Source organism: Euprymna scolopes, chromosome 13 (genome assembly GCF_053919585.1).
Source record: "Euprymna scolopes isolate OS-2025 chromosome 13, ASM5391958v1, whole genome shotgun sequence".
Classification (NCBI taxonomy): domain Eukaryota; kingdom Metazoa; phylum Mollusca; class Cephalopoda; order Sepiida; family Sepiolidae; genus Euprymna; species Euprymna scolopes.
The window spans coordinates 95,341,511-95,356,603 of record NC_136494.1 but is presented as its reverse complement, the minus strand read 5'-3'; the positions used below and the strand labels follow the sequence as shown (position 1 = coordinate 95,356,603).

At 34.1% G+C, this 15,093-nt stretch overlaps 1 protein-coding gene across 8 annotated transcripts in view; it reads left to right on the top strand.

Annotated features, from left to right (window-relative positions):
- The window catches only part of LOC145292090 (high affinity cAMP-specific and IBMX-insensitive 3',5'-cyclic phosphodiesterase 8B-like), a 973,128-nt gene that overhangs the window by 31,024 nt on the left and 927,011 nt on the right, over positions 1-15,093 (top strand). For 7 of the 8 annotated variants that reach the window (XM_080138174.1, XM_080138172.1, XM_080138169.1 and 4 more), the window contains exon 1: positions 14,487-14,582. The exons of the other annotated variant lie outside the window; for it this stretch is intronic. In XM_080138174.1, the coding sequence (XP_079994300.1) occupies positions 14,502-14,582 (81 nt within the window). In that variant the 5' untranslated portion in view covers positions 14,487-14,501. Of the gene's footprint in view, positions 1-14,486; positions 14,583-15,093 lie in introns of those variants that run through there. 8 annotated transcript variants of the gene reach the window in all.

Here is a 15,093-nt window from a genome sequence, read left to right as displayed (position 1 = left end):
ACAGTACAGTCTATATTATATTTATTAAATTTATTTCTTCTGCTTATATTTTTCTTGGTATTGTAAAGTTCACTTCCATTGGTAAGTTTTTCAAAAAGCCTGTTATAATTTCTTTAATTAATATTTGGTCAAAATTGAGAGGAATTTATGATAGAAACAGAGGGTGGAGGTGAAAACAGGAGAAGGATGGCTTCTTTTGTAAAAAGAAAAATAATTTGGAGTTGTAAAAAAGATCACACTATCATGAAAAATCATCTTAGTGTTTTTTTAGAGCTTTTTAAGTCATGAACTTTATTTATATTCCTCTCATGGCAAGGATCGAAAAGTGGGATTGTAAAGTTAACCCCCTAGAGTAAGACCATTCTGGCCTACAAAAAATAACTTGGCAGCCTCGCTGGCATTTGCCAATAACGGCGCCTCGGGCGATGAGCAATAAACTAACCCCTTCCCAAAGAGAGAAGGAAAAGCCAGGGATGGTGAACCTCCTAGAACTGCACAATACCAGAAACATACCTTAGTCAACAAGGAATAAGTCATCTTAATAATGATCTAGATTCAGTCAACTTTGGTGTCGAGGGAATATTTCAATAAAAAAAAAAGATTTTTTTGCCTTTATTTTATTTGCGATTTTATTTATAGCATAATAAGATTATAGAGTCGCCATTTTGGCTGAATTTGCATAGGACTATGTCAGAACAAAACTCCACTATTTGAGTGTACAAAGCATTGCTAAATAAAGTTCACAAGCGCACCCAAATGTGAGAATAATATACATTTTGTGCTGCAGTAGTTTATTACAGAAGCAAACATGGTGACACCCATAATTATATCTCGTGTGATAAATAAAATTAAACAAGAAACATAAAAACAACTTGTCTGTATTCGAAATGCACTGAGACTGTAAGAGTTCATTAGCTTTTTAGTAGTGGAAAAAACTACTACTACTACTACTACTACTACTACTACTACTACTACTACAATAATAATAATATTTAAAAAAAGAAAAAAAAACAGTTTAACGTCCGTTTTATATGCTGGCATTTATATGCTTAAAGAGTGTACAGTGGTCAAAAGGACAATATCATTGTAATCGTTAGAAATGTAAATTTGGTAAATTGGATTACTTAAGGGGAACGGCTCATCAAGAATTTGTTTACATTAGACTTGAAGACGGCTGGAAAGCAGATAAACGAAGTGTTTCTCGTGAATGTTTGGCGAGGGGGGGGTAAAGATTGGAGCTCAGACCAGCACTTGCCATGAAAATAACGATAAAACAGAGACAGGCTCGCAACGCCTCTTCTGCGAGAAAGAGGTTGCAGGGAAGAGAAAAGGACATCCACCACTAGGCTACAAAGTCTATTCTAAACTCTGTCAAGTTTTTTCTTTTTATTATATATTTCATAGTTAGATTTCCCTGTACGAGAATAGCTTTCTTATGTATTTACTTCATATTTTCGCGACGTTTTTGGCCAATGTAAACCTCAGTATATGTTCCAGAGTTCAACATAAAGATTCACAAGTTCAGAAAAAGGTGCATTTGAAGCAGATCAAAGGCTACATCGGTCGAAACGTTGTGAAAATGATAAGCAAGTTGAGAAGAGTAGCTCAAATAATATAATGAAAGTTTTGAAATCAGATCTCCGTTTTGTGCCTTTTAAGCAGTTCTGCATAAGAGGATACTTTTCTCTCTTCTTGCATCTACAGCCATATTTTTCTCAAGAAGAAATGACATATCAAATGATAGAATCAAATTCCTTGACTGCATTCTTTGCCGATGTACTTTCTGCAGTAACTGTCCATATTTTAAATAACATTGGAGAAGGTTGATATTACAAAGTACTTTTCATGTTGACAAGGGAGATAACTCTTCTTTGTTTCTCTAGGTCACTTTGCTTAATTTTTCCAAACTGTATTCTTTCTGTGTCACAATTGGGACAAACGGCTTAGATTTCAGCTATATCCTGTGGCTTAGCACTGTGTGTGTGGGGAGGGGCGGGGCGGTGTACACACTGCAAAATTTATTTCTGTCTGTAGATTTCTGATCTTTGTTTAATTTGTTTAATTTGACATTTCGGTACTTCCCTATATAGTTCAGTGGGTAGCTTTCTTCCCAGAAATCGTATCAAGTGCTTCCCCTAAATTTTTAGAAATTTATTTGTTGGTAAGTAGGTTTTCTAAAACAAACAAACAAAAAAATCCAAAATATATTTTTTGATTCAGACTTTGGTTTAAAAGATTTTGTTTGTACTTATACAGATTACGAACGGTGATATTTTTTAAAAATAGTATTTTCAACATAACATTTTAATGGAAATCACTCCAGACAAGGCTTGAAGCCACTTGATGTAAGAAGCTAAAAAATATATAATATAGTACTTCAAAGTCATAAACTTGCCAACAATAAGTGTTAGATGGAATAGATTCTGACCCAGAAAACAGCAATTCTTCCTTCTTTATCAGAAACATCGCTTCTGGAATGTGGGGGACTAAAGGTATCTTTTGTTTACTAAATTGTTAGGTGAAAGTACAGAATAGTTACAAAATGCCCGTCCCCTCCCCCTTGTTAAGAATGGGTTTATAAATAATAACATTATTTCAGCACGGTCTGCATAAATAACAGATTTTTAAATCATCCAACTTGCAAGATGATGTCAAAATTAGTTGTCTGCTGATGTGGATTCTCTGCGTGTTTCTTTTTCTTTTCTTTTTTTTTCGTCGTGTACTGCAACAGTGCTCAATGTGTGAGTAGACCTAGGAGATACGTTTTGAAAATATAGATAGCTATTAATTACACAGAATTTTCTGCATTTCATCCTTGTGAGCAATAATATGACGAATCCTCATGAGGATGAAATGCAGAAAATTCTGTGTAACTTAATTTTAATATATATTTTCCAAAATTGCTACAACAATATCCGTCCCAGAAAAGGTAAAATAAATTCCCCAGACAGTTTTCCTCTATTTTATGTCTTATTACAAAGATCAAAATCAAAATACATAGGTACGAAATTTAATGTGCATAATTTGAATTTCCAGAAACGGCTCGTACTCCAGTTTTTACCGCCTTTGCATTAAATTAAACTAAATATAGTCCGAATTACGACCCATTGTGCATAGTAACTGTGCTTCAAAATTCATAATGATCGGTTAATTAGTTTAGGAATGAATCCCATACATAGAAATATATAAACATATACGCATATCGTACTTTATATAAATAGAGATAAGAGTGATTAAATAAAAGCTATTTAGGTTTGGTTCATCGGTTTTATGTTGTCATGCTATGTTACCACGGCTACTCGGTGTTGTGTCAATAGCTCTGTGGTGACGATGTGTTGAGCAGATCTGCAGAACTATTGCATTGACACAAATTAGTTTGAGACTGATGTAATTGTTCAGTTCACTCAGCAACTCAAAAAAAAAAAGGAAAAGAAATCTTGCTATGAACAATAACTAATTATTCGAACACAGTTTTGCAACAACAATATGTACAAGGCAAAAAGAAATGTTTAAGGAGCAAAGATATATATTTTTTTTACAAAAGAAACTTGTATAACCAGGAAATTTGGTATATTTACGAGGACTGTTTAATAAGAACTTGCTACGTTGTACTTGAAGACGACAATATTGTAGGCAACTGGGAAGCAAACCACCAGAACAGAGTTCCACAGATGGGTAGTTCTAGGAAATAAACTGATGTAAAGGACATAAATGAAAGTCCTCATCTTCTGTTGGTTGCTGGACGACGTGAAAACAGATGTCCTTTACATCAGAGCCTGAAACGAGATGAGGCAAGATGAGTATAGCATGGGAAATAGAGTGAGTGATAGGTAGCTATCTGGTTGATAGGATCCACGTTTAGGTTTAGTCACCGAGAGAGAGTGGGGGAATTTATTGATAATGATTTTGGTTAGACAAGTGTTTTTAGTGAAGGATTGGCGAGAACAGGGGCCATAGTCTGGAGCTCAGTCGAACATATGGCATGAAAATAACAAGGCTTACAACGTCTCTTCTGTGGGAAAGAGGTTGCAGAGAAAAAAAAGGACATCGCATACTAGATTATGAAGTCGATTTTGAACTCTATCAAGGCAGGATAGGGTGCTCTGAGCAGTTCCTGCCCAGATGTAGCAACAGTACTCCATCCTAGGACGTATTTGGCTCTTATACAGGTAGAGAATTGCATCGGCAGTGAGATATCTACTGTTGAGGAATCTGACTAGTGCTATTTCTGGGTTGAGAATTCCATAGAGTTTTCTTGGTGTTTGGGTCCTGAGAGGAGATTAATTCAGAGGGAAACTGTTATTTTGTTTTTATTTTTACTTTCCTGTTTTTGATCCATCGCCGATTTCTCTTTGTCATGGTCTAAGATGGAGTTTTTTTTTTGCTTGTTTTTTTTACTCATGTTCACCCCTAACAAGGCATATCGCCACTTGGACGTAAGAGGTTATTATTTGGGACTATGCCTAGGAAAGATTAACAAGACGTTGGTTTACATTACATTTGAACTTCTGCATATCAGTACAGTCAGGGAAGCAGGTAACAGGAAAGAAAATTTCAAAGTGTAGCTGTTCGAGAGAAGAAACTATCAGAATAGAAAGCTGTCTGGATATTTAGGATCTCAACAGTGAAAGGATGTGATTTTGTTGCTAAGTGGGTTTGTCAGGGATATGTACGTCGAGGGAGCACTGGGGCAATGAGTTTATCAGAGCACATTCCATTAAAATACTTGTAAAGCAGACACAAGGATGCAAGATGATGTTGAATTTGTCTTAATTTATAGGCCGGCTGTTTCGTTGCGTCATATCTGAATTGGTTTGTTGCATTAGTTGTATTGAGCTCTTTTTTTGGTTGGGGGTTACTATATAAAAAATATTAATATTTATATCTTCTTTGTTGAAACTAGCTTTTGGCTTGTAAACTTAATTTTTATTCTATATAAATAAAAAAGAAAGAAAGAATCATATTTTAGTCGGTAGACGTCCAGGAAAAGGTTAAGAAAAAAATATATGAAACTAGCAGGGAGACCCGACGTTGCCCGGGATTTAATGATGATTTACAAATATTTCACACTCCTATATTTTTATTGTCATCGAAATCCGTGAAATCGCCCGGGAGGAAACTCCACATGCCTCCATGCAGTAACTTAGTCCAACATGTATGTTATTCTACATTGCACTCGAGAGAGAACTTACTGTTTCTTTTATAAAATGACGTTCGGTAATTTTATTATTTGAGTTAACAGAGCTGAAAGGAAGAAGATAAATAATGTTTCATTCTATATTCTTATGTATCAACGAATAAAAAAATGCAACAAAAATATATAAACTTTTGTCGCGTTGACACACCGGTTCTCGTTAGATCATCTATGTTAAGCAACTTTAATATTGGTCAGTATTTGGGAATACTAGCAACTGTATGCAGGAAGACTCTTTGCTTATTGCAGTATTATTTCCAGTCGTCCTAAACTTCTTATTACTGGATTCAAGCAATATTGGTTCAAGAGAGATGTGTTTGAAGATTGCGCAACACTTGCTTCATAATAGATTCATTAAACAAGCATCCATTATAGGGACTTAGCAAGCAGGGCATCCAGTATTGCTCCATCATAAAATTCGCTTAAATATGATATTTTAATTTATTCAGAATTTATTCAGGTTTCGTATTTATTATTATAGAGTTAATACTCTATTAATTATTATATTTTATACCCAATATATAGTAATGATTTCAAAAGTTTAAAAAAATATGACTTGGGTGCCATCAGCTAGAATCGAAACCAAAATATATAGGTTTCTAACATTATTTGTTACCGTCTGAGCTAACAACAGATGGATATCAGAACTTTAAAAGTGAACCGACTTTTATCATATAAATATATATTTGTGCCTGTGTAGAAGGTACACGTTTAGTCAACTTATGCATGTCAAGTACAAATTTTGTTCTATTTTAACCCTTCAGCAGCTATTTTTACTGGCTAAAAAAAGAAATCAAATTGGTTTTCACAGGTCCAAATCCCCTATATACCGAGCTTCAAGTCTGTCGGCTAAAAATTGACAGAGTAGTTTAGTAGAGATCGTTCTTCACTCATAGTCACTTTATATATATATATATATATACCGTTTACATCGATTGGTTTCCTAGATGTAAAATCCAATAAAACTCGTGTGGTTATTAAAGAGCGCTCAATGCAGAACAGAACTAGTATATAGTCTATTTATTATACAAACATTATATTATTATATAGTCTGTTCCACTGAAACATGTATGCACATATGTAACCAATAATGTTTGTATAATAAACAGACATATATATATATATATATATAAAGAACACAGTTTAAGACTGTAAATTATAATTTACAACAATTTATTGTTCAACAAAATACTAAAATAATATTAAGATTTTGTTAATCCACTGAGTTATCAATTATTTATAATTTACAGTCTTAAATTGTGTTCTGTTATGACAAGCTCTATTTTCTATTTCAGTTGTATTGGTCTCTTTTATTTTGTTGGGGTTACCATCAGGTCATCCCATAAGTTTTGTCCGAATTTATGACTAAAGAAAACAAGTGACCAAATGTTACATTTTATTAAAGATTTAAGCATCAATATACTTTCCCTGATTACCTATGACATCCCTCCATCTATTAACCAGCTTAATAATTCCATCAGTGAAAAATCCTTTTGGCTTTGATTTGAAGAACTCACAAATGTCAGTTTCAACGTCTTTCTGCGTTACAAAAGTTGTTTTTTCCAAATGATTTTGTAAGCTATGAAACAAATCGTAGTCTGAAGGTTCAAGGCCAGGAGAATAGGGTGGATGAAGAAATTTCTTCCAACCAAGTTTTTCGATCTTTTGTGAGGTGATTCTTGCTGTGTGGGGTCGTGTATTATTCTGTATAAATATCACCTCTTTTCGATTCATTAGAGCCGGTCTTTTTTTCCTTCAAACCTTGATTCAAACGCTCTATTTGCTGACAGAAGATTTGAGCATTAATTGTTGCATTAGGTGGTGACAATATAAAGTGGATTATTCCTTGGCAATCCCACCATATTGAAAGAAAAACCTTTATTTCCATGAAGTTCTCTTTTCGGCTGTGGCTGAGGTCTTTCCCCTTTACCAAGCCATTGTCTACGACGCTTAACATGTCAAAAAAGAGCCATTTTTCGTCACCAGTCACAAGTCTATCCAAAACAAAAGTTAAAACAAGTTGGTGAGAATGGAGAGAAGAGCAGATATCGACTCTGGATTTGAGATTGTTTTCAGACATTTCTTGAGGCACCCATTTTCTAAGTTTAGGAACTTTTCCAAGTTGTTGAAGATGACAATGAACAGTTGTCTGGGTTGAACTCAGTTTTATTGCCAATTCCTCAACTGATAAATCAAGATTTTCTTCAAGAGCTGTTTCAAGAAACTTATCATCAAACTCAACTAGGCGTCCTGTTCAATCTTCATCTTCAAGAGCAAAATCTCCACTTTTGAATTTCGCAAATCATCTTCTGCAAGTTCTTTCATTCCCACATTTCTTTCCAATAAACTGAGTGAATATTTCTAGTCGCTTCAGTGCTGAGTTTTCTTTCTTGAACTCATCAAGCATTATATGCCTCAAATAATTCTTATGCACTTCCATGTTGGTAGGGTTGTAATCAGGCGAAGTTAAATTTTGTCGTTCTGTAAAAAATAAAATGCAATCAGTTAAAATGCATCTAAACATAAAAATGTAAAAAATTACACAATATATGAAATATTTTTTAAGTTTTGTTCAATTTAGAACCAAAGGTAAAAATTCGGACAGGACTTATAGGACGGCCTGATATATAAATATTAATATTTATATTCGCTTTGTTTACAATAGCTTTTGGCTTGTAAAATTAATTTTTATTACATACTAGCGGCTGCACCGTGTCAGAACACACAACCCCGAGTCAAACACAAAATCAAGTACACTTAACATCGTCTTACCATCAACGCTTACCCTGTGAACTCGGAGTATGGGAAATTCCCATATGCACAAAACAAAATCTCTGAAAAAACAAAAATACCCTAACCAAGGGTAAGGATAATGAGTAAACGTTGGATAAAATGGCGGTTAAAATTATTACGAACTTGCCAGGATTAAAACCTGGGATTTTCTGATCCGTAGTCAGACGCGTTATCCATTGCGCCATAAGTCCTGTCCGTATGCCGAAAGATGTTACCGCGACTGTATACAGACAGTGCTAAATTCCGTTGACATGGGCAGGTAACTATTTCGACAAAAGCGAACCGGCCCCAAAAATCCTTATTTCGTTTTTTTCTTTTGTGTGTGTGTGTGTGTGTGCGTGTGTGTGACTCGATGTTGTTCGTTACGAACCATATATAGATAAGGACATTCTAGGGACTCACACCTGTCAGGGGTAAAAAAAGAATTTTTCAATTCGGTGCATCCATTCGAAAGTTTTATTGATATCTAGGCACCGCCAAAACTGGGGGGGGGGGGGGGCAGGTAAGTACTTTTTGACGGACCGTCTTTTTAAAAATCTACCAAAAATCAGATAATTATCCGATCAATGCGAAATTTTCAGCGATTATTAAGAGAAGAATGAGCTTTATAACAGTGTACTTATTTTTCATAAATAATATTTATATATATATTATTTTTTGCTTACAACCCCCCCTTGTTTTGAGGCGGTACAAATATGCTTAAAATAATCATCTGAAACTGAACATAACATATTGTGTTGTTGTAAGGGACAGAATTATAGATTTAAAAAAAAAAATTGTTTGCATACCTTATTTTGACGTCTGAACATCAGAACTTCGATTGTGTTTAATTATCCCGCTTTTGAGTTTGGAAAGGTGAAATTCGATGAATATGTTAAGTAAAATAATTAATTTAAGTTTAGCAAAAAAAAAGGAAAAAAAATGTTAATATTTATACGAAAAAAGCCATTTTAAAATCTTTGATAAATAAATTAACAATTTTTTTTTAGCGAGCCGAATAATGCATGACCATTATTAAACAGGGCATGCTTTGAAGAATCGATACAAAAAAAAAATCGATAAATATTGTGCCCTTTGTGTTAAAAATAGCATCATTTTTTCGATCCCGTTTGAAAACGTTTGCCGCCTTTCGACTACGGTGGACCAAATGCGCTGAAATAATTTTTTTTTATTCTGCTTTAAATTGCCCCCCCCCCCATTTTGGGGACCCTGACCCCCACACACATACACATTAAAAACCAAACTCATACAAATGGTCACCCATCTGGTACTGGCCAGCGTCAGCGTTAATAATACATTGAAATTTTCGTCACTGAAAAATAAGTTTTTTTTGGCCTGTTTGGTCTTCGATAGTTTGCTTTTTATCAACTACAAACGTAAACATTGTCGATCTAGACTAGATCGACGCGAAGTAACTGGTTGCCTATATGAATAAGTGGAATTATTTGAAATCCAGGTACTTATATTATAATATTTTTGCATATTCTCATAGAAAATCATCTTAAATCTTAGACAACAAATAAATAAATTAATTATTTCAAAAACCTTTTTTTTTTTTTTAAATATTTATGTACGTTTTTTGTGCAAGACAAAAAATGTCAATTGTTAACTTTTTGGGAAAATTTAACATTTAAAATTGAATTAAAAATAGTAGAAAAAGTTTTACATTATTCTGTTTTCTATATGATAAAATTCAGGGTTCTATCTTTCTGGAAAAAAAAAAGTTACTCAGAAATAATGGATTTTAATAAATGTAATTTCGTTTTAAAAAACAACAACAACTTGATTTTTCGGCCATTTTTGGCGGTGCCTATATATACACACAAACGTAAATAAATAATTATTTAAAATTTTATTAATACTATAGATAAATAAAAATACAGAAAGAAAGAAACATATTTTAGTCGATAAACGTCCAGAAAAAGGTTAAGAAAAATACATAAAATAATAAAAAAGAAATTCTGCGACGAGAGAAAACGATTTTATTTTTGTGTGAGGGTGTGCATAAATATTTCTAAGTGCTGTTATATATTGCTAGAAAAAAAACATGCGCAATTTCCAAAGTTACATTTTAAAGGGGATGCGGGATTGAAGAGGTGGGAGGGGCGTAAAAATATGAAGTGTGACGCCAAAGCAATCAAGTATCGTGGTGACAAGTCTCCCTTGAACCGAGACAGCCGACCGTTGTATATCGTAATTATTTGGGCGAGTCCACCTTGCCTGCTGAGTAACATTAACATTACAACTAATAAGATGGAAATAAATGTCGTAATAATAAACCGTTAGACAAGCGATAAAATGTTATTCGGTTATTAATTTTTTTTTTTAATTTAATTTTTGACGATATACGTCCTTTTCAGAATTAGACATTAAAAGATATACTATTTTATTATTGGAATCCTTTGAAATGAGTAATTTTTATATTTATTTAATTAACTAGTATTTCAGCCCGGCGTTGTCCGGGTGTTTGGAGGTGTATGTTGAGCACCCCCCCCCAAAAAAAAAACGGTAATTTTTTTAACTTTGACCCCTATTATGACCCCTTAACCTTTATTGTTTTGGGGCTCAAATCAAGTTATTAAGTTAGATCCATATTCAAGGAACCTATATCTAAAATTTCAAGTGTTTGGACCCAAAATTGTCGGAGGAGTTTGGTAGAGTTCTCAAAGGTCAAATCGTTTAACTTTGACCCCTTAACAACCAAATTTCTGGCCGAAAACCGATCACAAAGATTTTCCCAAATCTCAGTACCCTGTATATCAAATTTCGAGTCTGTAGACTAAAAATTGACAGAGTTATTGCGTAGGGAAATGTGCACACACACACACACACACACACACGTTCAATTTTATAGATATACTAGCATGGGTGCCCGGCGTTGCCCGGGTGTTTGGAGGTGTATGTTGAGCACCCCCCCAAAAAAAAACGGTAAATTTTTTAAACTTTGACCCCTATTATGACCCCTTAACATTTATTGTTTTGGGCTCAAATCAAGTTATTAAGTTAGATCCATGTCCAAGGAACCTATATCTAAAATTTCAAGTGTTTAGACCCAAAATTGTCGGAGAAGTTTGGTAGAGTTCTCAAATGTCAAATAGTTTAACTTTGACCCCTTTATCACCAAATTTCCGGCCGAAAACCGATCACATCGATTTTCCCAAATCTCAGTACCCTGTATATCAAATTTCGAGTCTGTAGACTAAAAATTGACAGCTATTGCGTAGGGAAATGTACAGACACAGGCAGACAGACAGACACTTTCACTTTTATAGATATATATATATAGATTGCCAACTGTTATCCTCATCTTCACAGTTGTTGTTTCACAAAGTTAATTACTGAGGATACAGTTAAGAGACTCAGCGTTCCTATCCCGTTGCGGTTAATCACCTGACGAAGGCCAGAGGAATAGTTGGCCGGAACATCGTGAAACAGCAACTATGTAGATGAGGATAACAGTTGGCAAATAAATAAGATATACCATCATACCTGTTTTTAATCATCTCTTTTTGGGGTGGGGTGGGGGGTACAAAATCCGTGTTGTGTGGAAACGTAATCGGAATGAAAGTTCTAGTGAAGAACTCGCAGGTATCAGTGCCAAGTGAATCGGGTAAAAGAAACAAGTGGCCGACTATAGTAGAGAGTGACCAGAAAGTTCGCTTTTCATAAGACGTAGGGAAGGATTCCCCCTCATTCCTAGGATTAGTCCACTTGCTCTTGATCCTCTCCTTATAATGCCGAGTTTGTAGCAAGATGGCATCAAGTACCAATTTTTAAAATCTCTGGCATGACTCGACCGGGGATTGAACCCCAGTATCCCGGCCCATTAGCAAACACTCTTGCCATCATGCCGAATGTACCGGCAATTGAATTAGAAATAGTCAAAAAAATGTATGGTAGTATATCTTTAAATTTTTAATCCAAAAGATTATTATTCAAACTACTGTTCTCATCTTGAGTGTTATTCTCAAAAATTGAAATAAAAATTACCCAAAAAAAAAGTTTACATTCAATAATTTTTCCTGACGATTTGCTATTGTTTGCAAGTAAAATTTCCTACATATAAGCAATGCTTTCAAGGCAAGAATACTCTATTTCTAAATTCTACTGTTACCAAATCAGTGTCTGTAGATCCTGACCTAAAATGCACCAAACATTGATCTTATCGTTTTTTTTTTTCCATTTTTTTTTTACAAAACTCAATCATGTTCTGCAAAGCCAAAAACAAAATCTACCATTTTTCCTCTATACAACAACCAAAACAGACAGCATGAATAAATATTTGAATATAAAAGTCACTTTGTGGGAGTTCATTCCTTATAGGTTCCCAAACGGTTGAGCCTATCTTTTTTCAAATTTCACACAAACCTAAATTATATTTCTGGTAGTGTTTTTAGATAGGATTTGTACAGAAATTCACCTGATAATTATCGAAAATTGAAAAAATCCGATCCTAAAAATATTTTTCTTTCTAATAGATAAAAAAGAATTTTTACTAAGGGAATTTTTATGCATTACACCGGCAAGGGAGATAATAAAATCTTAGCAAATTATTTCTTCTTAAAAAAACAGAATTATTGACATCTGGAGGTATAGCTCTATGTTAGAACATTCGATTACAATCGAGTTCAAGCCCGGGTGTACCTCGCCATTTTTTCTTATTAGTGAGTTCAATTTACGATAAAAGAAGTGGTACTATTTAAAATCACTGCAAATCATTTTTTTTGACATATTTTAATTAATCAGAAGTGACTTTTCCAGAGCATTCATCATCAAGCCTAAATATCAGCTGACGTGATATTGTAAACAAACACAGACGGAATTTGATGAACGGCATTACCATTATTATATTTTTATTTAAAAAAAAAAAAATTTTTTCGAATTAGTCCATCAGGCAAATTATTCCCCGTAATATATCATATTCAATAGAGGATTGATTCTATAATAATACATATGCAATCTGCAAAAATTAAAATATCATGTTTAAGCGTATCATACGACCTGGCAACGCAGAGTAGCCAGCTAGTATATATATATAGTAACATACCGTGATAAGTAGTGATCTGTGGCATGATTGAATAGGTTTAAGGCTCCCAACATTCATACTAGAATTGTCCACAAAGAACCGTGGTGTAACAGATGAAGTTTCTAGGTCAAATTCTGTTCTACGTAGCATCCTTCTGGAGGTTGAAGGTCCAATCTTAACTGGGGGGGGGGGAGGCGATACTAAGAAAACGGTTATGAATTACTAAAGATTTCTACCCAGTCCTGACTCATGTTTGCAATTTCGTGCAGATTCCCGAGTTCGGACAAAACGTTGTGCGAATAACCGTAGTTTTAATAATCCAACATCACAAAATCATAGTCATTCAGAATTAGCATGTGATTTGCAGTGGGGAGCTGTGATATAAAGAGAAAGTATAAACTACGTTAGTGTGTGCGGTATTGCAATCTTTCACTAGTTTTGCTCTAGTATTGCACTATCGAGCTATTTAAATGAACTTTATGCTATTAATATTTACATCTGAATACAAAATGAAAAGATTTTATTTTTTAAACTATATATGTAGGTAGTTCCAAAAGTAAAGCCTCCTATTTTTTTTAACTCAAAAAAGCTGAAGAAGAACGGAGACGGGAGTGATACCATTAAAACAAGTAACCTTTTTGTGCTTCAGTATTTATTTTTTCACATAGTCACCACCATTCTCAATGCACTTTTGCCAGGAATTCAATGACACATTCCTGTTTCTGACACACGTCCGTAACAGAAGTTGTTTTCTGAGAGTCTCATACCGTCAATATCTGCAACAAAGAGATGAATCTGTCTATAGAAATTCTACCTGACACTAGGCATTTGGAATGGAAAAGGAAAGTTTTCTGTAATAGCCAGACGAGTTCTTGAACGATTTTAGGGCAATTTTACCCCTATAATAGCCCTTATAAGAGCAACCAAGGATATTTTGGAAAATCTGTTCTGGCAAAAAATTTACTTTGACCATGACTAATGTTTGCACAAAATTTCAAAAAAGAATCCGAGACGTGGTTATTGAGAAAAGTTCGAACAGACGAAAAGGAGTGCATTACTAGGTCCAATCCCTCCTTTGTCGGGGGGGGGGGGCAATAATAATACAGTAGTGAGAGACTAGCGACGTCTCTTCCATCAGAAATGGGTTGTAAGGAAAAAGAAGATATCATCTTTATCCCCCAACAACAACAACTAAAATGAGCATGCCAACCAGTGTGCAAAATTATGTTTTTAAAATATGCCAAAATAATTGATTTGTTTTTTAAGACTGCAACTTTCAATGTTTTGCCATTCTCTAGTTTTTTTTGTTTTTTTTTTAACTCTTGTGGTAAAAGAACGTTCAATTCTTAAAGTTCAGCATTTCCTTAATAGTCTCCTCCTTCCCCACTCATGTCCACTTTGCTTATTCTGTAAGTAAACACTTCATCATTATCACCACAATCACTATTTTGCGTTATGCGTATACATACATTACTTACAAATATATGTATGTGTATAGTTATTCACACCATTTGTATTCTGGTATTTCGGCTGACTGGATGGCACAATATTCCCTTTTCTACAAAAATGGTATGTCTTTGATATTTAAAAAAAAAAAAAAAATAACGATATTCTTAAGATGCGTCCATTCAATCTGTGAACGTAGCAATGAAAATGATATTCTGAACTTAACCATGATCGACCGACAGACTGACTGGCAGACGAAGCCACGATTTGTGATGTGTGGGCGCATCAAAAGAATATCTTTACACAGGTCATGTGATCTTTCTTACGAAACTGAGATGGACTTTATTCTGTAAATATATATTTTTTTTTTCCTTATTTTATATTCTTCTCTCGAAAATTTATATATTTTTTTTATATGTTGATGAAAATATACTTAACTAGCAAGCACTTCCGGTATTGCCTGGAAATTGATTATGACCTCCTCTCCCCTCTGTTTACTTCTGTTCCAAATTCACTACTGTTACTATTTATTCCTTTGCCTTTCGGCTATGAGCTAAGTGTAGTATCTTTTCAATGTAATTGTATATAGATATATTTATATTAATGAACAATAAAATGTTTAACCATTTGGGGA